This window comes from Uranotaenia lowii, chromosome 2, assembly GCF_029784155.1.
Source record: "Uranotaenia lowii strain MFRU-FL chromosome 2, ASM2978415v1, whole genome shotgun sequence".
NCBI lineage: Eukaryota > Metazoa > Arthropoda > Insecta > Diptera > Culicidae > Uranotaenia > Uranotaenia lowii.
In genome coordinates, this window is record NC_073692.1 from 225,828,968 (window position 1) to 225,856,417 (window position 27,450).

Genomic DNA, 27,450 nt, shown 5'->3' on the forward strand with positions numbered 1-27,450 from the left:
ACCTCGCCAAAAGGTGTACAAATATGTACAATATTTACTTTTCGTATAAGTTGAGTTATTTCAGTTATATGAGAAACAATTTCAAAAAGAGCTATTAACAAATGTAGCCTTGAGTCAGTCTACGATGTTTCCAAATTAAGGAAAAATTGGTTAAAGTGTGGCATGCCTTACAACCGAAAAAAGTCATGTTCCTTAGCCCTAGTGGTTATGCAATTTAAGAAAAAAACGGTCAAAACTTTTATCCTCAACGATGGAGTTAGGGAACATCCATAAATGACGTAGCTTTTTTTGAGTTTTTATACCCCCCCCTCCTCCCCTCTCGTAGCATTTCGTCACAAAGTCATAGACCCCCCCTAGATAAAAACGTAGCTTTAATAACCCCCCCCCCCCCCCCATTTTTAAAAATCGGTTTTTAATTTTTACTTTTATTATCAGCATTTTGCAAGAATAATACAAAAATAACAAAAAAAGCGAAAGAAGTTATAAATGGAAGTTTAAAAAAGCATATCAATCAGTCAAAAAAAATCAAGCTACCTTTCAACAAACAGGATAGCTAGTAAGTATTCAATAAGTTGCGTCGGTCCAAATTATCTCCATTCGGGATTCCAATGAAATCGTTGGGCAGCTTTCCTCCATCGTCTGTTCGGCTGGAATAATTGCATCTGCGATGTCAGCTGCCTCCACCCACTCTCTATCGTCCTCAGGAGTGATGACCAGCACTTCTTGTCCTCTTTTGCCTACAATTCGCTTTGGACGAATCTTTCTATCCGAGGCTGGGGCCTTGTAGATTTTGCTATGCTCCTTTTGGAGAACATTTGAAGCAAAATATAAATTGCATTTCTTGCATGTACGCTCCTTGATACGCTTGAAAACAGTCGGGCATTAGGAGTCAAAAGCTACATGTTCAGACTGGATTAAATTAGGCATAATTTTGCTCAATTTTGATTTTTTTTTCGATATTTAATTAAAGCTACGTAGCTTTACTTGAACCCCTACCCCCCTCTCGTCACACATCGTCACACAAAGTCAAACTCCCCCCCTCCCCCTCAAATGCTACGTCATTTATGGATGTTCCCTTATGTAAACTTTAATCGAAATGCAGTTTTGCGATGAAATATTTGTTATAGTTTAGGCTGTGGTTTAGGCTTTAAGAAACCCCGTTTTTAAAAGCAAACGGCCGAAGGGGATCAGAGTTATTGATTAAAACTGGTTTATGATGTTCCTCCCGAACAAAATGTCTCAAAATCCTATACAAACTTCAGGCTCATTGAGCAACCTCTCCCGTGGTCCGATCTGGCCCAATTTTGGCATGGAATCTTGTACTAGGCCTAGGATCAATATTAGCCTGCAGCGCATAACTTTCTCAAAAGTCGGGTCATTTGAGCACTCTAATGGATAAGCATCCTGCGGCCCACTGACAGCACCCATTTCTTAAAACTGGCTCTACCTTTCTGTTGCACCAAAATTTCCTTAAATAGAAACTTATTAAAAATCAATAAATTATGAGGTAGTTTTACTAAATTATCGTCATGCAAGAAAAAATGCTTATGCGTACGTTATGCTTATGATACTTACACAGCCAGCTTTTGTCAGCGTCCCGGTGAGTAGTAAAAGTACATTTACTAACCATCTTCAATCGGCCGGGCCCTCTGTGCAGTTTGGTTTGGAGGAAGATTTGAAAATAATGCATGAATAAAAAAAAACTTTAAAAAGCAAGTTTTATTCGATACCCATAATAAGGCACAAAAGAAAACTCATTTGTCATCAAAAGCTTGGACTGATTTTATGTAAAAACAAACATTAAATAGTAATTTAAACCTTAATAAAACGGTTAGCTTCATTTGTATAATGAAAGCCTCAGTTACAATGTAGAAACTTATTTTTAGAGATGGTTAAAATATTTGAAATTTTTCAAGAATCTGGTAGATTTTGAGTATCGATTAAGTTTGTTTTAAGAAAATCTTTAATTTCTTACAAAAGAATTCACATCGATAAAAATAAATCAAACTATCAAAGATAAAATAAAAGATTAAAATTTTGTTGCTAGCTTGATTCAAATCGAAAATTTTAATTTGAAATTTGGCTTTTGAGAAGACTGTGATAAATAGTATACAATACATTAAAAAAATATGGAAGTCCCTGCAGATTGGATGTGGATAATTTTTTTTTTTTGCATTATACGAAAATTGTAAAATAAACTCGAAATCTACTTTAAATTTGAAATTTTCAGCTGAATTGTGACATTGATTCAAAAAAATTGAATTGTAGAATTTAATCCACAAGTTTGCGAACTCCTGCGATTTTCATCCGCAATGAAATACTTTCTTGATATTTTTAAATTGATTTAAAAAAATTGAACGACTTGAATATGAATATCTATTAATTTAGAATGTTGATTTTGCATCCTAATTTTGAACCTTGAATTCAATATTTGAATTATAAATCTGTTTCCGAATGTCAACATTATTTCTAAAATGTAAAAACACGATTTCTAAATCTTAATTCCAGGTCAGAATTTCAAATACAGTTGATAGCGTTACTTGACGTTTATCAAAAAAAAATGTACCAACAACTGAAATTTGTGTCGTAGCCTTCAATCATAAATTCAAATTCTGATATTTTGAGGATTCGATCTGAGCTCACTAATTGAATTATTTATTCTGAATCCGATTATTGAATCTGAATTGAAATACAAATTTTGAATGATGACCCTGATTCTAATTTTCTAATCCTGAATCAAGGTTTTAAAGCTTTGTTATATTTAAACTCCTCATACAAAGTAAGTCGAAGAACTTCGAATCAAAATATGAAACAAAAACTCAGGATGATTCCTAGTTTTCTTTTATTTATTCTAACAAAATAATTATTTTCCAAAAATTGAAAATGAACATGAGTTTTTGAAATCATGAGTCAAATTTTGAATGAAATGCAAAATCAAATTTGAATCAGGATTTCAAAACACCAACTATTTTCTAATGATGATTCTTACTGAAAATGAAGAATCAAGAAATATATAAATAGAAAATAATTTTGATTTTGGAAATATGAAACCACAACCTCCAAAATTTTTTTCTTTATTTTTAAAAACTCATCTAATTTCCAACCCCAAATTTGTTTGATACCCTTTTTCTTTTCCATCTTAGAAAGACTTTCTTTGAATCAGGCACCAATCAATTCAGAATATTTTCATAGTGATCAGAGTGAGGGTGAGAAACCAAAGTGAGAAACTACTGGACAATTTCAGCCATCTTAAGAAAAAAAAATTGTATCGCCGCGTGCTTCCGTTACGGCTGTCTTATTTAAAATTAAGTAGGCTGAAACGTTAAGAGATTGATATTTTTTGGCTCAACAACCACCGAAAAATATCAACTTAAAAAGATAACAAACAATAATTATGTCCGTTATTGAAAGTTTGTTCAAAATTTGCTTTTGGTAAATATTGGCTGCAGGCATCACACTTGAAATTTTATGTGTGTTAAAAGATTCAAAGTTGTACTTTTTTGTCAATTACATACAATTAAATTATTTAAAAAAAAAACTTGTTCGGGGTGTAAAGGTCAATTTGGTTATTGATTACAAGTATTTAAGATTAAGTTTTCAAATCGATTTTCAGAAACTATCTCCATTCTCAATTGTTATTCGAGTTTGAAAAGCTGTAAAACTATAATTGGTAACTATCAATTCTTAGTTTTAGAACTTTGTATTTGAATTTCATGTATCTATAAACTTTTTAATCCGTAATTTATTAAGTCAGCTTTCCAGATTTTTTTTCTGTACGTATGCAGCCTGCCGGACAAATCCGGGCTTGGTTTTTTAATTTTAAACTCAAAACCAAGTAATATTTGGGCAAATCAAGCCAAAATCAAGCTATTATCAATAAAAATGCAAGAGAAAAGCTGAAAAATAAACACATGAAAAATTATTTTTAACAAGACACATCAGCGGTGTTCAAATATTATCTCACGAGCCCAAAAAAATGCATGCGAATTTATTTTGCTAAAACAAGTTGATTTTTTTTTCTCGATATCGGGCCCGAACCGGAAGTTTCTCAATTTTCACTTTGAAAATCCGGGCAAACCTGGTTAAAACCGGGAAATCAGGAATGTAAATGACGTACCGTAATTCGGGGTAGGATTGATCACTTTTTTTTTAAATATTTTTCGATAAGTTTTTCTGATAAGAGGAATGTGGCATGTTTTATATTTTTAAAACCATGAACGTAAAACATGGTTGCAGAAATTCATTAGACTACTTTAAATTTTATTCAATAATCGATTTCGTCTTTGTTAATAATTTGAGGCTTTGAAGTAACAATGATCAGTCTCTATTTTGACGGTTTCAACGAGTTTTTTTCATCATAAAGGATACAAAACACCTTCATTATATTTACAAATGCTAGTTTATCAATTGCTAAGGCAGTTCGGAACAAACTCAAATGATATAAAACTAATCATGAAACTCTGAAATTTGTTGGTTAAAACGTCTCTAATAAAAAAAAATAAATAAATAAATAAAAAATCTGAAATTGAAAACAACACTTTCGGTGGCTCAATATACTAAATTTTTAATTTTTGGTCCAATGAATTCTGAGATAAACCATACTGAATTTCGGTGTTTCTTGGTTCAGATTTCTTCGCGGTCCAAAAACAACAACGGTCCTTAGGCCGAACAACAATTTAAATCTAAAGATTGACAATGATGCTGCATAAATTAAGGGGCTAATTTTTTTTAAATATTTAAACTTATAAAATTTTAACTACAAAAAAAATTTGATTTCATTCAATTCTCTAGGCCCTCGCACTATTTCTCTTTTATTATTTTCCATCAAACTTTACCATTTGATGAGGTTTTTATTTAATTAACTGATCAAAATGTGTGGCTAGCGTGAATATTTTTAATTCCAATTCCATCTAAAGATGCGAATTTATGTGCTCTTAAACTTTGTTAAACAAAGGTTGTTTTTCTGTATCAGCGTGTGAAAAACTATTTACGATTCAATATCTATTTAAAAATCACAATTTAGGTTAGGAGTCTCAGAATCCCTTTCATATGTATTTGAGAATCAGTGCAACTTCCTCCCGTTGTCAGATTAAGCTCAGATTTGGCACATGGCTTTCTGATGATTCCATTTAATCATCTGAGTCTTTATTGCACGGATTTTGATTTTCAAGTAGGTATTCATTAAGTCGATAAATTATACTCAAAATATCCTAAATTGTGATTTTAAACGAGGATTGAATCATAAATAGTTCTTCACGCGATAATACAAACGACATACTTTGAAAAGTGGATTTTTTTCAAAGATCGCGTTTGCGGAAACTCTCAAAAGAACATTTTTTAAGTTGTTCCAACAAAAGTTTGTTCTCCACACCTTAATCTATCATTTGGAGGCTAAGTCCTCAGATTCCCAGGTATTACGCACTTTTGGAACATTCTAATACACAGATTTTGGAAATAAATAATTTGATTTTAGTTTTTGTTGTTTAAGGGGGGGTAGGGTCTAACACTTTCAAACAATCGATTTTTTTATTTTTTTATTTTATTATTGTAAAACATTTCAAGAATGTTGTGTCAAATTTTCAAGTCAATTGAAGCAAAACTGTAGAAGTTATAGGCCTTTATCTCCTCCTATCTAATACTGCAAAAAAGCAAGAGCAGAAACTTCAAACGCGTTTTTCTCGAAAGCACATTTTTGAAGTCCGTGGACATCGTCATTTGAAAACTACTTATCCGATTCTTTTCAAATTTGGAACATATTTTCTACATATAAAATACCAGACCCCAACGTTTTTCTTTTTTGATTTTTCTACTTTGGGGCGATTTTAGAGGTGAAAAATGGCGGATTTTAAAGTGAAAAATCGTAGTTTTTACTTCAAACAGCCACAAAAATTTCATAAAAATATTTTTAAGTTAAGTAAAAACGTTGGGGTCCAGAAAAACATCTATTAAAAATATTTTGCTCTGATTTTTTGACTTCAGACGATTCTGTGCTGAGATACGGCATCCTCGAAAGTGCTCCGTCACCGGCTCATTTTTCAATATTTTTCTACGAAAAAAATACTAAATGTTCTTTTAACAATGCTTTGTATAATGCAAAAAAATTGAATACATTTGTTTGAACGATAGCTCTAGAAAAAAATCGTGAAAATGGTGTTTTTTTATACCCGTTAGACCCTTCCCCCCCCCCCCCCCTCCCCTTAAAACAGTTTTTCTGTCTGATGTGTCAAAAACAGTGAAAAGCTAAAAACTGTAAAATTAGGCTTCAAAAATGCTACTTTGCTATATATTATGCTATATATAATCCCTACCGCTTATTCCTTCAGTATATGCAATTTTAAATTTTTCTTCTGGACCAATGAAATTCCGTGAGCCAGGTCACAAGATTCAATTATCGGTTTAGCACGATTTTATGAATTTTATTCAAAAAAATTATGTAATATTTGCGCAGTGAGCTAAAGAGCCGCAGCTTTATACCCAAAAAGCAGCAGCATGTGACTCGCGAGCCGCAGGTTTTCGACCTATGGCCTAGAGGATAGTATCTTTGTCTTCTAAGCCAACGGTCATGAGATAAAATCCCGGTCGTGAAATAGCTTGGCACACATGAAGATTGGCGGTTTTAGCATTAGTAGAATGCTAGCCGTGTATACCTTGGAATTGTACGCCTCAATGATGCAGCACATGCATGTGGATGGATCATTTCAAGGGAACTTAGATTGCACTTGGAGGTTCTACCTAGAAATGTGTGTGCTCGTAGTGCTACCGGTAAACAATAGCTACTTCAACAATTCATAGCAAAGTAAAAATAGTAACGCGGGGTAATACCATAATAGATCAACTAAATGGTCGCAGTGAATTCTCTCCTCAACAGAAAAAAGGACGAGTGTATGTGCAAAATCAAATAATTTGATTATTGTTATTGCCACGCTTTAAAGCATGTTACTAGTTGTTCTTCTGGTTCGATTTCATTTTGTCAAAAGCTGTTAAAAGTTGTTAACAAAAATTGCCAAAGTATATTCTCCCTTATAAATCGTATAATGTACAAATTTAGGAGTCTCAAGAATAATCGTAACGCATGGCTCGTTTTGGCTGAGTTCCAACTATTTTTTTTAATTACGAGAGCCAAAGTAACAATCTTTAATAGCAACGAGCCTAATGTGGGTTTTACTTAAGTGTGCATCGTGATTCTATTAAAAAAATACTTCATTTTCACAGAGCATCCCTACCACAGTATCTCAAGGAATGACCTCCCAGAAGCCACCACAACCTCCGCCTAGTCCGGCTTTGTCGCTGCGAGAGAAGATGAATTCGCTCAAGCGATTCATCCACCCCTCAAATAGACCACTGCCAGACCCCCCGGAGAACAAAATACACTGTGAGTTTATTCTTGTGACCCACCATAAAGGAACAATTCAAAAATTTAGTTTTTTTACCTACTTGTAGCCTCGAATTCATCGTTGGACACAATTTCAAAGCAAACCGCCTCTATGGGAATAAAATCCGTTTCAAGTACCATGGAAAAGATTAAAAACAACACGGCGGCCACTCTGGACCGAATGAACATGCTACAGCAACGCTATCGTCAGCACCAGGAAGCAATGAAGGCCGATAGCGACCGTAGTCGTAGGGCCAGTCTATCCTCAAATATTGATATGCAGGTATTGGTTTGTTGGGATTCATCACTTGAATTTATTTCTACGATTTATTTGTGGTTTAAGCTTTATCTAATGATTTACTTGCTTTTTATTATGTTTTTGTGAATTCATCAAATATTCTCACCATGGTTCTGCTGTCATCAACGCAGAATATTCGTACAAAACCGCCAAGCGTATCATCAACACTCCATCATTACCAACAACAGCAATTTCATCATCAGCCCCAGCAACCGTTCCAAACGCGCTGGATGGAAACGCCGACACCCAGAATGAGATCTGGCAGTGTGGCCTCGGGTATCAATCTGCTTCCCAACACTACTAGCAGTACGATCAACAGATTTAGTAGTAACGCTTCTTCGCCGATTCCACCGTCGGTTGTCGTGTCGTCCAGTGAGACCAACACCAGTGCCGCCAATTCTGCTAATAATCCTTCTTCCTCGCAACAGCGTGCAGACTTCAACGCTAGTCCCGATTCAGCGGCCATGTCCCCAGGAAATCCCCGAAGCACTTCGGTGTTCAATCTCAACAGCTTTCAGCAACAAGGGCAGCAGAATCCGCAGCAGCCCAACATGTGGGGATTCAGTCCACTGCACCAGGTAAGTTAAGCGTTGAACGCAAAACATCATCATCATAATATGCAAAAGTTTCATTTACACTCCCGGCGAAAGTTGTGCTTTTGATAACTGTAGAGATATCTATTAAAACAGAGTACTAATTGTATCGGAAATTGAAAATATAATCACATTTATTCTCGTCAAGTTATGTAGAAAAGGTCAGGTTACAATAGTTGGATTGGATTATCCATCCGTCATATTGACAACATTTTCCTAATGATTTCTTATCTGTTCAACTGCCAACAATTCCAGTGAGCACTACGAATTCACTCTTCGTCGATTCTAGAACAACAGGGAATTGACGTTCACTCTCACTTGCGACTCTCTGTTATTGCCTACATTTGATACGCGGTTCGTCAGTCCGGATCAACCGCCGCGGAGTAACCATTATCGATGTTCAGTCGATAGTTTCTAACAAAAAAAGGTTGATCGTATTCGTGCCATACTCATACGACTTATCCTTCCAACGACTGAACGACTCATCTAGTGACTCGATGCCCGACCTGCTGCTTAGAAAGACTACTTTTTGTCAACCGTTTCATACGTAAAGGACGACACTCCTAGTTATCATACTACGTACACGACGTAACCCTAAGATCCACTTTGTAGAAGGTCTACTTAGTCTTATATCTCTATAGCACGCAACTTGTGTTCCTCTGTTGCGCAAGTAGACTCTAAACCGAACGGAGACTCCATCAGCACGAATCCTCTTCTGAGAGAGTAAGGCGAGAAACACAGTTGATGCGGTTACGTGACTTTTCGCATAAACGATCATTTGGAATAAATTTTGCATGAAAAAGATCATGCGTTTTTGTAATGCAATGTTACTTTGTAATGTATTAACAAAGTTTCTTCTCTTGCTTTTTTATTTTATTTTTATTCTCGGACAGGGAAAGCTCTCTGGAATAAAGCTCTTTCCAAGCCTTTTCTCTAAAAGGCACAGCACCGTATCAAAACAGTTTAACAATTTGTTTACAATGTTGTTTTCACAGAACGTAAGAATATTACAGGGAGCAAATTATCGCCCTTTGAAGGGATGCTTGGGGTAATTAATTTTTCACAATTTTCTAAAAATATATTGAAAATATTTGCATTTCTTTTTAGCGTAAAAGGTTTGGAAGCATTGTGGTTGTGGCGGGGTGTTAAGGTGATCGGTGGGTGCGGCTGGTTGAGAAGGTTTGAGGCAATGGTGGCTAGGTGGAGGGGCTATAGTAAAAGATAACATTTTTTTACCAATGTGGTGCAGGGATGCTAATGAAGAAAGTGATTGATGTTATGCTTGCAAATTGATAATAGTTGGTATTTGAAGCGGTGGATGAATACGAGGGTTCGAAATTTCTTAGCACCTCGTATGGGAAGCACTGAGTTGACCATGTCATACGGCAATCTAAATACAGCCTTAAGCGCTCTATATATTTTGCATAGTCTGCAGCTCTCTTAGACGACTGTTGCTGGCTTTGCCCCATAGTGATACAAAGTATTGCAACCTCGAATGACAGCCAATGGGTTGGAATAAACGCAGAAATTTTCCAAATAGCCGCACAGACTGGAGTCAATGTTCTTTTGAGGTGCTCTATGTGGGCTGTCCAGCTTAAAGTATCGTCCAAATGCAATCCTAAATATTTGAACTCGCGTACACGTTCAATTATCGTGTTGCCTGTACTTATCGACGGCAGCTGTGGTATACAGCAACTTCCGAAATTGAATAGCATGTACGCAGACTTAAGTTGAAGTTTTGATGGAGGGCTTCCAAATCATTTCCAATCCATTTCACTATCTGAAGTTGATTGCTGTACGAGATTAGGGTATCTCGTACAGCCATACAGATTCATCAGTGTGAGATCGTTGATAAATACCAAGAACATCAGTGGGCCCAGGTTGCTACCCTGTGGTACTCCTGCCGTTATGGGTCTTTTGGCGCTTGATGCTCCTTTTAAGGACACATTTTGTCGACGAGCTGTTAAATAGCTTTCGATTAACCGTAGGGGCTGTCCCCGTATCCCATGGTCGATCTCCATGACAGATCCCTAAGCCATCCTTTTCGGAGAACTAGCACAGGGGAACCCTTTGATGCTAAGTGTCATCGCGGTAAGGCGTCCAAAGCCTGCCAACTTTGGATGATCAGTCCAGAGAAGGACAGCAAAGCTTCCTCAACAGACTCGGAAGATTGTTACCGAAACGGTACCGTTTCAGCTGGATTTTACTTTCTTTATGGATGCCGCCAGCTACACTTCTTTCCACAAACAGCAGCTCTTGGGGCAGTGGAAAGGAAGTACTTGGACTTGGAATAACTCGAAACCATCTCTATGGCTAAGTTAATAATTGTTCACTTATGATGTGTGTGTTGTTATGAGAGCCTCATCGTTTGCTACGATGAGACAAATCTCAACACCTATCCTAAACACACACAAACATCTGCAGTGTCCTAACTATATTCGGCGACTCCTTTTGATGATGGGGCTGCTCCTCTTCAACGACACACACCGAACCTCAATCGTCTCCTTCATCTGCACGATGCTCTCGCCCATGTTGCAGCTTGACTACCCACCAATGCACCGGTCCGACGACCTCCTTATTGATCTGGCTTGACGACTTTCCATTGCAATCTCGACGCTCTTCCTGCGGCTAGAAGCGTACCTTCCACCTCGATGCCTCCCAGTGGTTCCAGCCCGACGACCTCCATTTGGCTTCCATGACATCGGCTTGACGACTTTTCGTGTTATCCTGCTCGTAAGTCCTTCAATGGTCTCCGGTCCGACGACCTTCCAGTGGCTCTGGCTTTATGACCGCGTCGTGGCCCCAGCCCAGCGATCTTCCATGGCACCGGACCGGACCGATAACCTCCCAGTAGTGGCTTCTGGTTCGTCAACCTTCACGTTTCCTGTTTCGACTTCCTACCAGTTGATTCCCGGTCCAACATAACCTTCCACGGTTCCGGCTCGACGATCTTCCTATGGTTTTCCGAATCGTTTTTCTCCATTGGCTTCTCTGCTGGATGAATATCCAATGCCCTACATGCTTGTAGAACTCATTCAATTTTATTCTATACATTCTTGTTTATACTAATACTAAACCATCTCTATGGTTAAACTAATAATTGCTTAGTTCTGATGTGTTCTTCGTCTTATCGATTGCTACGGTGAGACAAATCTCAACAAACTTTGTCCCTAGGTTATCGCTAGGTCTATGTGAGCGCCTGCTGGTTAATTCAGCGTCGCGTTCTCTATCATCATTTAGATGGCGTCTAAGTCTTTTCAGAAACTAAATTGTTTGTTCGTCTTTCATCCTCTCCTTATCGGTTGAAGAGTCTCTTCTCCGACACTCCATCGTTAACTGAGATATTGTTAAAACTTACAATGATCCCGCGTCGATTTTTGGCGCAAAGGGCATTAGTGAAGACTTCCACCGTTGACGATCCGGAGCCAGCGTCTCCACTTAGTCCCAGTCAAGACTCTCGTCGACAGTTCGGTTTTGGACGGCTAGGCTTTGCCGCCTCCAGTTTCTGGGTCTGTCTCTCTTTCGATGTTCTTTTGGATTCCATTCAAACATCTCTCTGCAAATCTCGTTCTCATCTCTTCGCCGCGTGTGTCCAATCCATCTCCACTTACGTTCCTTAATCTCGATTTCTAGCACCTTTTGATGACACTGGCGATGTAGTTCCACGTTTGAGATTCAATTGCTAGGCCATCAAGCACGGATGATATTTCGCAGACAGCGATTCGCAAATACTTGCAAATTTTCGCGTCGTTATCGCATATGGGCACCAAGTTACGCACCCGTTCAGCAATACGGATTTGACGTTTGAGTGGAAGATTCGAATTTTCGTTCGTAGAAATATCTGTCGTGAGCGCCAGATGTTACGGAGACTTGCAAATACAAATCGGGCATTTCTTATCCGGGATTCGATATCTTTCTTGGTACCACCATCAAGCGTTATCTGGCTACCAAGATACTGGAAGTATTCCACTTTCTCAACTTGTTGCTCAGCTACCATGAAACTGGAGGAATTTTCTGTGTTGATCTCCATCGATTTGATATTTCCGACGTGGACTTTGAGACCTGCTGCCTTAAAGCTTTCGATGTGGTCGTCGAGTTAGCTCTGCATATCCGTTTGTGTTTGGGCGAGCAAAACAATATCGTCAAGGTCGTTTAGTTGCTCCGTTGTTGAAGGATTCCACGGCAATTCTCGGTTCGGGGCACAGTCTATCGACCTACTCAGAATCTCATCCATGACGATGAGAAAAAGAAGCGGGGATAAGATACATCCCTGTCTCACTCCAGCAGTAACTGGGATTGGAACAAACACCGTCGTGCAGGACCTTGCACGAAAATGCCTCGCACTGTGCTTTGATGAAATGGACTAAATTCTCTGGAACTCCTCTACGTCTAAGTGCATCCCAGATGTTTTCATGGTTAGTTCGGTCGAATGCTTTTTCGACTGATAGAGCTGTTATTTTTTTCTGCTCAATCAATTAATACAAAGTACATTGAACATACAACATTGTTTTGTTTTTTTCCCAATAGGCTCAATCAATGGCTCACTTCAGCCCGATGCACTGGAACCAAATGAACCAATGGATGCCAAACCAGTCACAGAATGGCTCGAACATGAGTCTCAATTTACCGTCCTCGGCGCACGATCAATCCGGTTATCCCCCGGGATGGAACAACCCTTGGGGCGGAATGTACCCCTACCCGATGGGAATGATGCCGATGATGCCTGGTAAGATTTGGTATTGATGTTTTGAAGAATTTGGTTTAACAGAGATGTTTTCTTTCAACAGGAATGGCAATACCTCCACCCCGTTCTCGTGCCCATTCGCGATCACGTGCAGCTTCGCCGGCGTTGAGCATCAAATCAAGAAAGTCGACTATGTCGATGCGAAATTTGAACAATCGAGGTTCCTACATTAACGATCTCACTGATGACGAAGATTCGGAAGAGGAGTTCATGAGGTCTCGCGGAAGACGAGATCGTCGTCAAAGAGTCGATTCCAATAGTAGCCTGGACTTTGACGATCCCGAGCCGAATGCTTTTATGCGAGCTTCAAGCGCTAAACACTCACGTTTCAATAGAGATCGTCGGGGAGCTTCCTCAGCGAGGTCTTTGATAGACTTTCCGACTTCGAACAAAAGGGACGGTCATCGGTCCAAATACGATCGTGAAGAATCGTTCAGAGATCGATTCGAGAAGATATCGATGTCTTCGCCGCGTAAAGTAACTTCCGATTCGTTTACTAATGATTCCGATGGTGAATCAAATCGACGTTCGAACAAGAGTCGGTCAAACAACGAAAGTTTCAGTTCACCGCGAAAAATAACGTCCGATTCCATGACTAACGATTCGGATGCTGATTTGGAGAGACGTCGTATTGCTAGACATCAAAAAGCACCAACGCATCAGCAAATACCAAGAAAGATAGCTTCAGACTCTTTCACAAACGATTCGGACGCAGAGTTCGAACGACGCAAGCAACAGAAGTTGAAGACTACGATGAAACGTGTAGAATCGGACTCTGCGACAGGTGATTCCGAAGCATTGCGTGAGAAAACCAAGGCCACACGCAAAATATCCGACACGGAAAAACCTAAACTAACAAAATCCAAGACTACTAAATCTGCTCCTAAAAAGATCGGATCTGACTCTCTAACTCCCGATACAGATGGCGAACAGAAGCGGCGATTTACGGTTAAGAAGACAGTCAAGAAAAATTCCAGCACCGAGTTCATTCCGAATGATTCGGATATTGAGTTCGAGCGACGTAAGGAACAGAAGAGAAAGAATTCAGCTTACAGCAATAGATCTCCTCCGTCTGTTGCGTCACCGAAAAAATCTGAGGAAGATGAAGAAGAAGAAACGCACCAGAAAACGGTAGAGATCAAGAATCACATCAATGATACTAAAATTGAACCCCTGAATTTCGCCGTCGAAGAATCTCCTCCTCCACCAGCTCCTATCGTTGCACCTGATCGCGATTGGGAGTGCGAGTTCTGCACCTACATGAACGAAGCAGGGGTCAAAGTCTGCGCTATTTGTTGTAAAACCGCCACCATTGCCATCGTAGCTTCGAAGCAGGATTCGGAAATGCCTCGATCACCTCCTCCGGATGTAGTTCAGGAACCTCTGATCGAGAAGCAATCGGTCAAACCACCACACCTAGCCCTGGCCAGCGATGTAAACAAACCAGCACCGATTGTGGCCACCACTCCAACGAAAGAAGTCGATAACAAGAAGAAAGGTAGGATTCGCAAAATATCCTTTTGGCCCGGCACTAAAGCGAAGTAGTTGTTGTTGCACCCAGTTAGTCCAGATAATCAAACAAAACCTATACTAGATATACCCTGAAGAACCCATGATTCACGTTGTAGATACCAAATAAAAATAAAAACTAATCACATTCAACAAAATAGAAGCATTTTGTAGCACCGATCAAAATAATAGAAATCAGAAACCGTTCCAATTGTCTAATTATTCGGAAGTTTAAGCCTAGAAAGCGTGTTTGTGTTTCATTGAGTATAACAATTGCATTTGTTTAGTTTTGTATTTTGAACCCGATGAGTTGCCAATAAAATACCGTTTTCCAAAATCCAAAACCCGAAGTTCAGAGTTTTAATGTGCCCTGTTTTTTCTATGTTCTCGTTATAGACTGTAATCGTGATGAAGAGCAAATCGGTGTTGATGAAGTTGTTGAAAGATTGGAAAAGAGTTTCGAAAGTCTTGTTGAGGAAAATCAGTATGAAAACCATGAAATTCGAAGAGAACCTCCCATCCCAATTCGCAGCCAGTGTCCGAAAGGTGGTAGTGGTGAAATAAAACAGAATTTAGAAAGTGAAGTAGTGAAGGATGTGAAAATGATCAGCAAAGACAAAGTGTCCACCGGTTGTGGACCATCTCCACCGAGAGATGCTTCCATGGAGAAGTCATCACCCGTATCAGAGACCAATCGTCGAGTTTACACAGTTCACAGCTCAATCGGAACATCCCCACCACCCCAAGATATGTCGACACAGGTAAGTTTCCTAGCAAACTCATTCTATCGAAAGATCATGCTCGCAACATAGCCCATTTCCCTTCTCTTGACAACACTCAGACATACGACACAGTCGAAAATCTCCGCGAAAACATTCAACCGCCACCTACAAAAACGAAGGCCGATAGTCAAGGGCAACCCCAAGGACGGGAAACTACAACTGCCGACCCTGACCTGACCCTTCAGCAGCGATCGATGCATCAAGACGAGGATGCTCCTGGTACGACAACTGCACCGACAACGATCTACCAGCGATCTCATTCGGTTGCAGCAACACCTCAACTATTGCAAGTTCAAATCGGTTCTGGTCCCGGTAGTCTGCAGAGTTTCCCGAGCGACGAGCCACAGGTTCGAATTGTGACACACAATCTATTTTTGCCATCGTCGCAAGCCACGCTAGATTTCCTTTACTCGATCTCGAAAGAAAAAAAATCACACACCGCTTCTCCTCCTTTACTCCTTTTTTCTATTTTCGCTATTATGTCATCGCATCGCATCGTATCGCACCTTGGCTTTCGAACGGCTGCCCACTAGAATCTACCGCTTCTTCCCGCTGATAGACCACTAACCGCAGAAGATATTAGACAATTCGTCATTTGGCAGAGGCGACAAGTAACGACTGCCGAATTAATTAATTACATATCTACCTCGGCTAATGTTTCGTTACATTTTTGCGTCGTATTTCGTCAATTGCTAATTATACAACCTTCGACGAGAGTATGTCCCCAACAAACGCGTAGCTAATCGCATGTCGCCTTTCCTGTTGACTCACACGTCATTAAAAATCGTTTGGCTTTAAACAATCAAGATGAGTGTTATAACTTCTAGCCTAACGTAACTAAAGGTGGAAGCGAAAGAAAATTACAGAAAACTATCCGTAACATTGGATTTCATTGATATTTCTTGATACTAGAGACATTTATCGAACTTTTGTATGACTTTAAAATACCTTTAAAATACATTTATATTAAGCGTTGGTGATTTTTTTTTGTTTTGGCTAATTTTTGTTCAATATGAGCCTTGAAGCCAAATACAAAACCCTCGGTTTCTTACTCTCTGGAGCCACAGTTTATAACGTTGAAAGACTTTCTATCAACGAACTGTGCTAAACCGCTTAAAACAAATGAAAATATTTATGATTGATATGCCACCGATGATTGTTGTTTAATTGAGAATTTAATTTAAATAGGGAAAAACTGTACAAGTATGGCCCATACATTCTTTCTCAGAAATACTCAAACCTATGACTTCGAATCACATTTATCTTCATTTATACTGAAGCAAACAAACTTTTTCATCAATTATAAGATAAAAAGTTCACAAAAACGACTTTAGTTCTTAAAAACAGAAGAATTAATTGAATCAGCGTGAAACCTGTTATTTTTCATGTTTAAGTTTTTATGGTAAACTGGCCAGGGCAATCTGATGAAACTACAGCTTATGGTTTTTCCACTCGCATGCACTTTCGGAAGTCTATAAATATTTTGATGTTGTTTTACCTTATACAAATTTTAACTAAAATCAATCATATCGAAATTGGGGCAGAAAACCTACAAGACAACGTGTTTTAGGCTCAAATTTTGAAAGCTATTAACATTTGAGGATCAGTTCACTCTCTGCCTTCGAGCCGACCAGTCGCATTTTAAGAGTGTGCTTATTTCGGATCTAAAAGGCAACTGATTTTTATTTGTTGGATGCGTGAGTCAGTGAAGCGGTGATGAGTCCTTCACCAGGAGACCATCCTGGGCGGACTGTCCCAGAATGGATGGACACGGAAAACCTGCGGGGGAGACTTTATTATATGTTTTTACGTGCTAAACCAGGTTATACGCTTCCCAAAAACCCGTTCGTGATTGGGAAATCAGTAGAGGAACACGCAGGAAAGGTGGAAGGAGGCTACTATGAAAAACGCAAATCATGGTATGTCATCAAAATTCGTAGCAAGGACCAAGGTAGGAAGTTATTCACTCTAACTGCGTTGAAAGATGGTACGCCCATCGAAATTGGTCGCCATCCAGAGCTTAATTCGCGAAAATTTGTGGTTTTGTGTAACGAAGTGGATGATATGACTGAAAAAGAAATAGAGGTTGAGCTTGCTCCCCAGAAAATAACAAATGTTCGTCGTATCACTAAGAAGACTGCTAGTGGCATCGTTAACACACCAACTCTGGTGTTGACGATTAATTGTACTGTTGTACCGGAATTCATAAATTTTGGATTACTAAGAGTTCGAACAAGGCCCTACTATCCGCAACCGATGTTGTGCCGGCAGTGCCTTACTTACGGCCACACTAAAGCAAGATGTCTTTATCAGATGGCGTGTGCAATTTGCTCTTCTAACCACGGAAGCGCAAATTGTACCTCAAAGGTGAAATTTTGCCGAAATTGCAAACAAAACCATTCTCCTACCGATAGGTCCTGTCCAATATGGGTTTTTGAATCTGCTGCTTTAAAACTCCAAACCGAAAAGGGAATAACGCTAACAGCCGCACGCAAAATAGTTGACAATAATAATTCCAACTCATCGTATGCCGACATCGTAAAGAAACAAATTGAAGCACACAATCTGCACCGAACAAAACAACCAGACCAGCAAGCGCCACAACGAGAAGTTCCGATCCAACAAGAAGAAAATCAACAGCAGCAGCAAACAAGCAAGGAGATAGCGAAGAGAGATCGCTTCACTGCAGCCACCGCAAACCCAATTCCCGTGTTGGATGCTGATTCCCCCCCTAGGAAAAGAATCACATCACAGCCGCCCCCTCCCGTGCCGACAGAAAATGTGGAAGACAATCGTCTACCCACAGTTGGAGACAACTGTCCAATTCTGACCCGTTCACGGAGTGCAAATCGCATCAAAACTCATCCTCATTCCTCATCCCTTCCTAAATCCTGACCTTCCGTCGATCCTCCCCCCACTTTTGCTTTGTATAATTGACCCCCGGCCCTATGAAACTTGTAAAAGTAAATGGCCTTCAATAAAGAACTATTTGAATTAAAAAAAAAAAAACATTTGAGAAAACCCAAAGATCAAAACATAATGCCATTCTTTTTATTTGCTGACTCCCAAATTACGATATCAATGCATAATTATAACAAATTTCGTCCTTGTTCGAGTTAAAAAGGTGCACCAATATTAGACTCGAAAAAATTATCTGTTTGCCGTGATATCAGGCAAGAAATTGAACTTCGTTGCCTACCTTAAGGCGGTTTATCAGTAAGGCTATAAAAAGTGCATTTAGAAAGCGAAATTTTCGATAAGTTTAGCAATAGTATGATGCCAAAGTATGTTTAGTTCACAGAAATACGATGAACATGTAATTAAACATTTTATGTTTCAATCATTACATTCCTTATAATCAATGTTTCATTTCTTAGGGGCCGTTCAAATATTACGTAACGCAATTTTCGAGCATTTTCAACCCCCCCCCCCTCCCCCCTACGTAACACATTCGTCTCAGAATTTCTGAGGAAAATCCACAAAGCGTAACAAGTTGCTATACCCCCTCCCCCCCCCCCCCCTTAAAAGCGTTACGTAATATTTGAATGGTCCCTTACCACCCTTTCAGTATAGTGCGTTCTGTGCACTAGTTTTGGCATTCTGCCCTGCGGTTTGTTTTCTGGCTGTTCAAATTTTTTACAAAAATATAGTGTTTTTATCATATTTTTTCTTTTTGATAAAACGTGAATCTGATCCCTGAAACGTCGTCAACTTTCAATTTGGTTCTTAGGTGATTGGTATCGCTGTAAATATCGATTATGCTTAACTGCTGTACAGTTTTCCCCTATCTATTATTTTAAAAAAACAGAAACTTTACTCAACGTCCGACGTTTCGGATATGATCTTGCTATTATCAGAGAATCTATAATTTTTGAAAATCGGATGAATAATTGGTGTTTTACAATACGTTTGACAGAGTGTGTACTTGATAATGTGCTAGATGAAAATATATTTCTGAAATTCTAACAACATTACAAATGCAATATTTAGTTAAAAGTTATGCTATAAAATATTTATAAACAGGAACATGATTGTCATAAGATAAGATGATGCACATGGTGTCTCTGGGACAAAAATTTAATTTTCGAAAATTAGCAACGATTTTTGTCAATTTTTGCACCATTCAAAAGTCCTTTCATTTTGTAGTCGGTGCTGCTCTGACTTTGATACTGTGCGGCTTAAAAGCGCCACTCCGGAAGGGAGATCGCACAGCTAGGTTTGCCCGGATGAGACTCCTTTGAACGAGTCGTATGCATTGCTCCCCAAATCGAGGAGGGTCAGGACAGCTAGACTACGGAAATCTCCGAAACGACCAAACTCAAACCTCCGCCTAAAAGTAGCGAACGTTTGCCAACTAGAAGCGTGACTAGCAACGCCTCAAACCGACCCAGGACTCACGATGGTTCGACGACACCCATACCCGAAGATTCTCATCATTGGACAATCTAACGTTCATCCCAGAAATTCTCCCGAGCCTGGAAGCGTGGTGGACTCAGAATTCTAATGCGCAAAGCGCAGAGCGAGCAAACGAAATGAACAACGACCGAAGCGAAGTAAACATCTCTTATCAAATTCAAAACTCAATTCTGGCTAGGGTTTTGGATCCATTGTATTTTAACCAATTACTAAAGGGTACATTTGGTAATTATAATTATATTGGACTTATAAACATACTTTGTGTAACAGACATTTGAACATTTTCTGCTATCCTGTTCGATACCTAGCCGTGTGCCATTCTACTACCTAACTCTCAGTGCTCTTGCTCGTCTTCTCCCCGGGGTGATATTTAGTTTGAAGAGGTTGGGGCGGTCATAGAAAGGGCTTATCGACCGATGTGCCTCGACAACCTTATTTCGAGGAACGGACCATTTGTCAACCGTTCAGATTGCAAATCAGATTTTTATGATCGATGAATTATCATTGAAAGGTATCCTCCTTTAAGGACGGACCCTCATGGAAAGCACCTACTTGTTTTGCTGCTGCTGCTGCCGATGATTGGGACGACGGTGATGCTGATTGGCTGCTCTCGCTTCCAATGAGTGGTTGGTGGAGCGGTTAGTCGGTGACTCTACCGGATGTATTTGACGTTGCCGGGGTTGCAAATACACCGGATATGCTTCCAGTGTGACCAGAAGTTCCCAGCCTTCTTCTAGTCGATAGGGTGACGGATCGAGCTTGCCGGTTTTTTGACTCCAGCGAAGAAGTTTAGCCCAACGGGCTGGTGTCTCGGGGTGAAGTGTGCAGCAGGGGCTTGCCGATGATTATAATGGGATCGTTTGCTTTTTGTCAGGCACTAATAATTAACTGCTTGGCACACTACAAATGGCTTATTTCTAACGGAAATCTACGAAAAGAACTTTAAAATTAAACAAGAAACTCTTCCTTCACTTAATAAATTAACATACAAAATGAAACCCGAACAAAACGCGCACAACCAAACTCGTGGGCAAACTGGGGCTGAATGATCGGTTGTTAACCCTCAGTTCAGAGAAGGCGCCATCAGACCTAGCTCCCCGGAACTTCGTCATTACACGAAACCCTTTGGGAGATTCGGGTTTTGTGAGCACGATCTAGTTGCTCATTTTTGCTCCCAGACCCCCATATTTCACTATCCTGCTCCCACAAGACCGGGGAGATACATCCCGAACTCGACCTCGGGAAATTCTCAATCCAGGCCGTAACTCTATGAGAAAGGTCAACTATCATTGATGATCAACGTTATTTCTAATTGCAGCGCTCTATCAAATTCGACTCTACTGATTAACTGATCTATTTTTAGAAGAAGTTAATTATTTTATATCTAAATATTAATTAATAAATAGTAACAAACTAACAATAATATTGACGTTCATGAATAAATAACAACTCATTTAATAAATAACAAATAATGTATTGCATAACAAATAAACTTTACAAATGAAACATGTAAGTACCTTGTCACATGTTTCATTTGTAAAGTTTATTTGTTACAATTTATGCCCATTGCGAAGCAGTGGAAAGTTATAATAATACCCGGTATTAACCCAGATACTTCCAAGGAAAAATTCTGAAATGTTTATCATAAAGCTTCTCACTTAGCTTACTTTGCGAAATTGGATGTTATTTTGGTGCAGTAACCATTACTTGGAAAGTTAACAAAATAATAAACATTATCATTATGCAAGACGTTTGTATGTAATAAAAATGAGGAGACGATTTTCTCTATTTTACCTGTTCTGTACATAATATCCTGCCTGACTTACATGTTTCGATAAAAAAAATTAAATTTGTGGGTGTTTATCCTCATATTCTTCTTATTTTTTTTCGAATTCGGTTTACATTATTTTTGTCCACCCCAAAGGTGATAAGTTTGAAATTCAATACCAAGATTTAGATATTTTAAGCCCGAAAAATGTGAGAGAATTTCTTCACTGCCAACTCTCACCACTGAACTTATGTAAGAGAAAAACTAAAAACTATTCTAGATATTATTTCACAGGGCCCCTTTAGTTGTAATATTTTAAGTTTTCATTCCGATTTTCTAGTTTTGATTTCTTTTTAAAGATCTTAAAAATTCTATATTTTCCCCCGGGGGCCCGGGGCAATTGACCTGCCTTCGCTCCACACTAGCTAACTATACATGAGAAACTCAGAAAGAGTTTATAGCGAGCCCAGTGGTTTGAGAGCGTGGTTTTACACACACTTCAAACGAGCAAAAAACGTAACAACCCATGAACCTACTGAGCTTTCCTTATACGAGAACAGTTCTAAATAGCGACGTTGCCATGGGATTCATCAACATGCTCTCTAGCCTAAAATTTCAACACCTATCAAGCTTTCTCCTATTGGCGCAATAATGCCTGTCTATCCACCTTTCTTTCAAATTTCTATAAAATAAATAAAAATTCTCTCTAGTTTTCATTCAGCCAAACATGCCATTAAAATTATAATCATTAAAATAACGGCGATTAAAATCTTATAACAAACTTTTTATGCTTCGTATAATCTTTATTTAAGGTGGCTGTATCCTCCTCCTTCAATCTAATGCCCTATTTTTGGTCATATACTTCTCTTTTAAAAGAAACTGGGGGCAATTTAGTGGATACAGCTGTTTCGAAATTAACAAAACTTGATTATTTTTGAGCAACTTAAAAGCAGTTTGATGGAATTTCTGCAGGCAAAACTGACAATAACGAAGTAAAACCATCATGAGATTAAACTTAAAGTATAATCGGTTAGTATGGATAGTAGGTTGCGAAGGGTACATACAAGATCATATTTTAAGGCTTTTAAAAACAGCGAAAACCAAAGTTTTTGTTTTGAAAATGGTTGTTTTTTTTTACACAGTAGCAGAATCTTGGCAAATTATAAATAAAATACGAGTAAAATGGCAAAATGAAATTTAATAGCTATTTTTCAATTTGATGGCAATCGGATGAAAACATGAATTTTGCGAATCAATTTTGTGTGTGGCAATTTCATCGTGGACACCTTTTATGATCATGCAAGGAAAATAAAAAAAAGGAAAAAAATTCTCTTTTTGCGAGGTGATTTTTTCCCACCCAGCTTTTTAAGTAAATTTTACCTTTTTTTCATTCAATCCTTTTACCTTTTTACCTTTTTACCCAATTTTACCTTTTTTCAATTCACCTAGCAAAAAGGTAAATTTTACCTTTGTCGCATTCACCTAGAAAAATAGTAATTAAAACCGATTTAAACTGATTTGAAAGGTAAATGTTAGCTGGTTTGGTTGGTTTCTTCAATAGAAATAAAACTAAATTCGTTCGAAAATTGGTATTTATTTAAGATAATAGGGACTTTAACTTTTATAATTAATGTTGGAATGCATTGCCGTGTTAATAGAAAATTATTGTTGAGCCAAGTGTAGGCTAACTTTCTATGCCAGGTTCGTGGCAATTTGACTCAGTGATCTTCGTTTTGCTTCGTTGTCGGACAAATACTTTTGCTTCCTCACGGTTACCTTCTTAGAGTCCTTCCGAGGAACCTTGGCCGCTGAATCCTCTTGCATTGCGTTGAAATTCATATCCTTTTCCTTCGATTGATACGGTTAGGTCCCGCTTTTCCTGAATGATCTGTGAGTAAGCTACGAGGTAAGTTTTACCTTTTTTGGATTCACCTTATTATAAAAGGCTTACCGTAGGCAAAGCTACGAATAAATGTTTCTCAAAACTTTAAATTTAATTTTGATTTATGATTTAGGCAACATTTTACCCCACATTTCCCTATTACATTGCGATCAGATTTTTATATTCACTTACGGCATCCTCCATGAAAGCGCTGCAGCGCACTGTGTGGCCACGGTTCCGCTTCATCCTCTGCCCTGATGTGGGCAAGCTTTCCTTCGCCGCCTTCGGTGCTAGTTTCGGATCTGCTGCCGCTTTCGTTTTGCCCAAGTGGCCGATGCCACTGATGGATAGCAGCTTGCGCTGCTGATGACGTTCGCTGGGCAACGCCAATGCTGATGCTGTGGTGCAAACCGGAAAGCAGCTTGTGCTGCTGGAGCTGATGCGTCTGGGTACCACCGTCGTTGCTGCTAGCTGACCTATTGAGTGAGCGCGGTTTACGCTTCCGTTGAAGTTGTGCGGCCGACCAGGCCACGGATGCCACAGCTGACAGTGCGGCATGGGAAATTCTGCTGACGTAGTAACCGACCGATAGCACTTGGGCCACGGAAATGATGGTCGAACCGAAAAACCACGATTGATGCTGATGTAGCGAGAAAATTCCTGCTGAAGCTGCTTTAATCTGACGACACCAATCACCTCAACTGATGCTGCTGCGGACGCAGCGGATTGCGAGCACCTCGGGGACCGATTTCCCAATTGATTCGATCGACAATGGGATCGAAGACGTGCAGCTGGCACCGCATGTGGCGATTGTCCTGCCGAAACCGCCTTAAATTGTGCTGCTAAGGCACCGGAATAATCCCAAACAGGACGCTGTACAATGCTGAAACTGCTGGCGCAGTGGGGACGAAACTGGAGATGATGATATTTGGTTGGTGGCCACCCTTGTGCTGCCACTGGTACAGCCAATTGGCTGCTGAGAAGCTGTCAATTCGCCCTGTGGACGATTCCACGTCGTTTCTGCTGGCACTCAGTTTTGGCCACCACTTTGGCCTGTCTGCCGATATTTTCCTTCGGAGTTTCTCTCCGCCGGAAGCAAATCGCCGTGTGGGAGCGATGTGATGATGAAAAACTGGGGTAGAAATAAAAAAGGGGCCCTGCGAATGCGGGACACAATTTGGTCACTTCCTTTCCTGACCGATATTTAGAGATTTCGAGGGTACTCACTTTCTAGACCCCTTTTCTTGCGTCAAATATTTCCCCGATGCCAATCGTTCCAGACGTGGCGGAGGATTTATTCTTGGTTTCCCCTATCGGATCGGCGTCGATCTTTGCTCGGCCGTTGGTGGACCTCAGAAACGGATTAGATAAGCGGTGTGGATCCGCTTTTTTTTCCCGTTCCTGGCGCTCTGTAGCGGATCGCGAGCTTCTTTCTCCCACTTTATGCCCGATACTCGGCGCACACGCGTTTTTTCCGACAGCAAGCACGCTGTCACAACTTTTCGTCCGAAGCTATTAAATTTCTCCCGGAACTGGATCTGTCAAACGGAATTTTTTCCTTTTTTCGTCCCTGTAGGAATTTGCCGTCTTTTGCTCGAATTCTGTCAAACCGTGCTGGTTTGTGTTCGAATTTTTTCCGATCAGGGATGAGATCGGTTTATGTTGTACGCTTAATGTAATTTAGTTAAGGGATGGGTTTTATCAAAAATTTTGTTGCCATTCGCTCATACCGTATCGGAAGTTTCACGACTAATGCATAATAATAAAACTTTTATGTAACAACCTTTTTTCTAGGTGGATTGTACCTTTTTATTTCGCTCAATTAAGACGAACTCCACCTCACTACGAGGGAAGATTCACCTTTTTTTAATTCATCTTTTTTCTCGGTGAGTTGTATTTTTTTTCACATTGATTCAGGTAAACTTTACCTCGCTGTGAGGTGAGTTTAACCTCGAAGAGGTAGAGGTTACCTTTTTGGCTTTCACGAGCGTTCACCTTGCTATCTCGGCAAATTTTATCTTTTTATTATTTTCCGTGTACAGCCGAAGCCAAGTGCCGAGCAAAACCGGTTCCCAAATAGCAACACTACTGTGTAAGCAGAAGAAATCCCGAAACGCACAACTGAAGTGCATTTTTTTCCCTTCTCTTCCTACCACAGTAGGCAAACAAACAGCACGAAACGATATTGCTTCTTCTTCTCCCTTTTCTTGTTGGGAAAGAACCAAGCCTACTGAGTTGCTTTAGCGCTGCTCCCCTACACTTAATATGTGATGATTTTTATCTCTTGCTCTCACCCTGGCGAAGCGTTCTTTGCTCTTTGATTGGGTGTACGCCCGGCGTCTTAACAGAGCAGGGCAAGTGTTTCAGAACGAAAAGTTCACTGAGTTGCATTTTTCAAGCCGCTCGGGGAGAAATGGGCAACCATGGGAATAACTTTGACATTTTTCCACAAAATAGGAAACTTCGAGGTTAAAATAATGGTATCAAAGAGATTAATGATTAATTAAGGACAGAATCGAGTACAGGACTATCTTTACGAATTTTTTCGGTATTTTCTTGCGGTAATTTCAATTTCAGAAGGCATTTGTCTTGATTAAGTTTAGCTTTCGAAATCAAAGACGTCACTGTGTTTCTTTATACCTAAAATTGGTTGCGTTCTGCTAAAATTCGTGAACGTTTCCATGCTCTGTATGCAAAGTCTCTTTTTATGATTGCCATACCTCTATTGAACCAGCTGTTAAAGCAGAACTTACTTAATTTGAAGGGAAATTCAATATCGTGAATTTAAGTGAGGAAATTAATAAGTATCTTAACATCGGGGTCATTTGTGCTAAAAAAGTGTCACTTTGCACATTAAATAGATATTCGTAAAGCTCATGCGTGTAAAAATGCTTGCAGTTGCGAAACCAGAAACCATTCTACTCCTCATTTTTTTTTTTGGTTATTTTAAGCAACGAGTCTGATTTTTTTTGACATTTTTAAACGTTTACTTGAAAGCAGCATGACAAACTGGGCAAAAGGCTACCAAAAATCATATTTTTTCTTCAGGTGGCTCCAGAGAGTCATAAGTCTCATGTCATGTCAACTTTTCTGACTAAGGAGTGTATTAGAAAAAAAATGCAATACTTTATTTTGTGAATAACTTTTGTGGCCTGGATGGAAATTGATGAAATGTAATGTAATGTTTACATGTGCAAATTTTTGTGACGTTCTATTAAGTGGATTTTGAAGAAGTTTATGTCCTATGAATAAGTTTATCGACTTTTATTTTTGAGCACCACTCGCGCCATCTATAATGTATACTAGGAGCTACCTCTGATTACGTTTTCTATTTCCTGAAGCTTGACTTGTAAAATAACTCAATTTTTTTTTTTAGTTTGGTCGAAGTTATGACAAATTAAGCATTATATTTGACTTTCTATCGATCCCCATAATTTTTTTTGCGTAATTTCACGATTCCAGATCCAAATAAAATAGTGTATAAACTTTGTGGGGCCTATTGAAGTGCTATGTAGGAAAAACGGTTGCACTTAGTGGTAGTCTTCTTTGTATATTTAGAAAATCGTTCTGTCAATTGTTATAAAACATTGATTGATTTGCAGCATCCACAAATCGTCGGCCTCTTCGTGTACTAGACATCATTTTTTTTCATTTTATCTCCTTTTTAACTCCGGAAAATACAGGAGAGATTTGTCAGCGAAAAGTTTCTGGCTGGAAACCTGACAGGTGCCCGCTCAAGAGTTCGTTTTGCTGTCCATAACGATTTTTTTCTTTCAGAATATCTCCCCACTAGTGGTTCTTATATTTTGTGCACGATTTGACCACCGCATTTTGTTTATTTTACCGGTTAGCAGCTTTTGCCTTTTAGAAATGAAGTCAGGCTTGTTTATTAGTCAGCTAGATAAACCAGTCAGAAAAATTAACCTTTTTTTGTAAATTCCTCCATTGAAAGGTTCGGATTCCGCTTAATAAAACCTTTAACATTCTCTAACTTTATGGAATCAATCATCTTCACTTTTATTCCAATTCTAGCTCACTGTTAGATCCTCTAGAACTCCTTCATCGATTCACCATATGAACTTTGGT

General features: G+C 39.2%; 1 protein-coding gene across 8 annotated transcripts in view; it reads left to right on the forward strand.

Annotated features, from left to right (window-relative positions):
- LOC129744031 (E3 ubiquitin-protein ligase lubel) overlaps positions 1-27,450 on the forward strand; it is a 64,533-nt gene that overhangs the window by 24,149 nt on the left and 12,934 nt on the right. For 4 of the 8 annotated variants that reach the window (XM_055736347.1, XM_055736346.1, XM_055736349.1 and 1 more), the window contains 8 exons: positions 7,213-7,372; positions 7,441-7,655; positions 7,802-8,248; positions 12,791-12,989; positions 13,051-14,505; positions 14,913-15,277; positions 15,358-15,645; positions 15,832-15,909. In XM_055736347.1, the coding sequence (XP_055592322.1) occupies positions 7,213-7,372; positions 7,441-7,655; positions 7,802-8,248; positions 12,791-12,989; positions 13,051-14,505; positions 14,913-15,277; positions 15,358-15,645; positions 15,832-15,909 (3,207 nt within the window). The remainder of the gene's footprint in view (positions 1-7,212; positions 7,373-7,440; positions 7,656-7,801; positions 8,249-12,790; positions 12,990-13,050; positions 14,506-14,912; positions 15,278-15,357; positions 15,646-15,831; positions 15,910-27,450) is intronic. The other 4 variants (XM_055736353.1, XM_055736354.1, XM_055736352.1 and 1 more) reach the window with 3 other exon arrangements.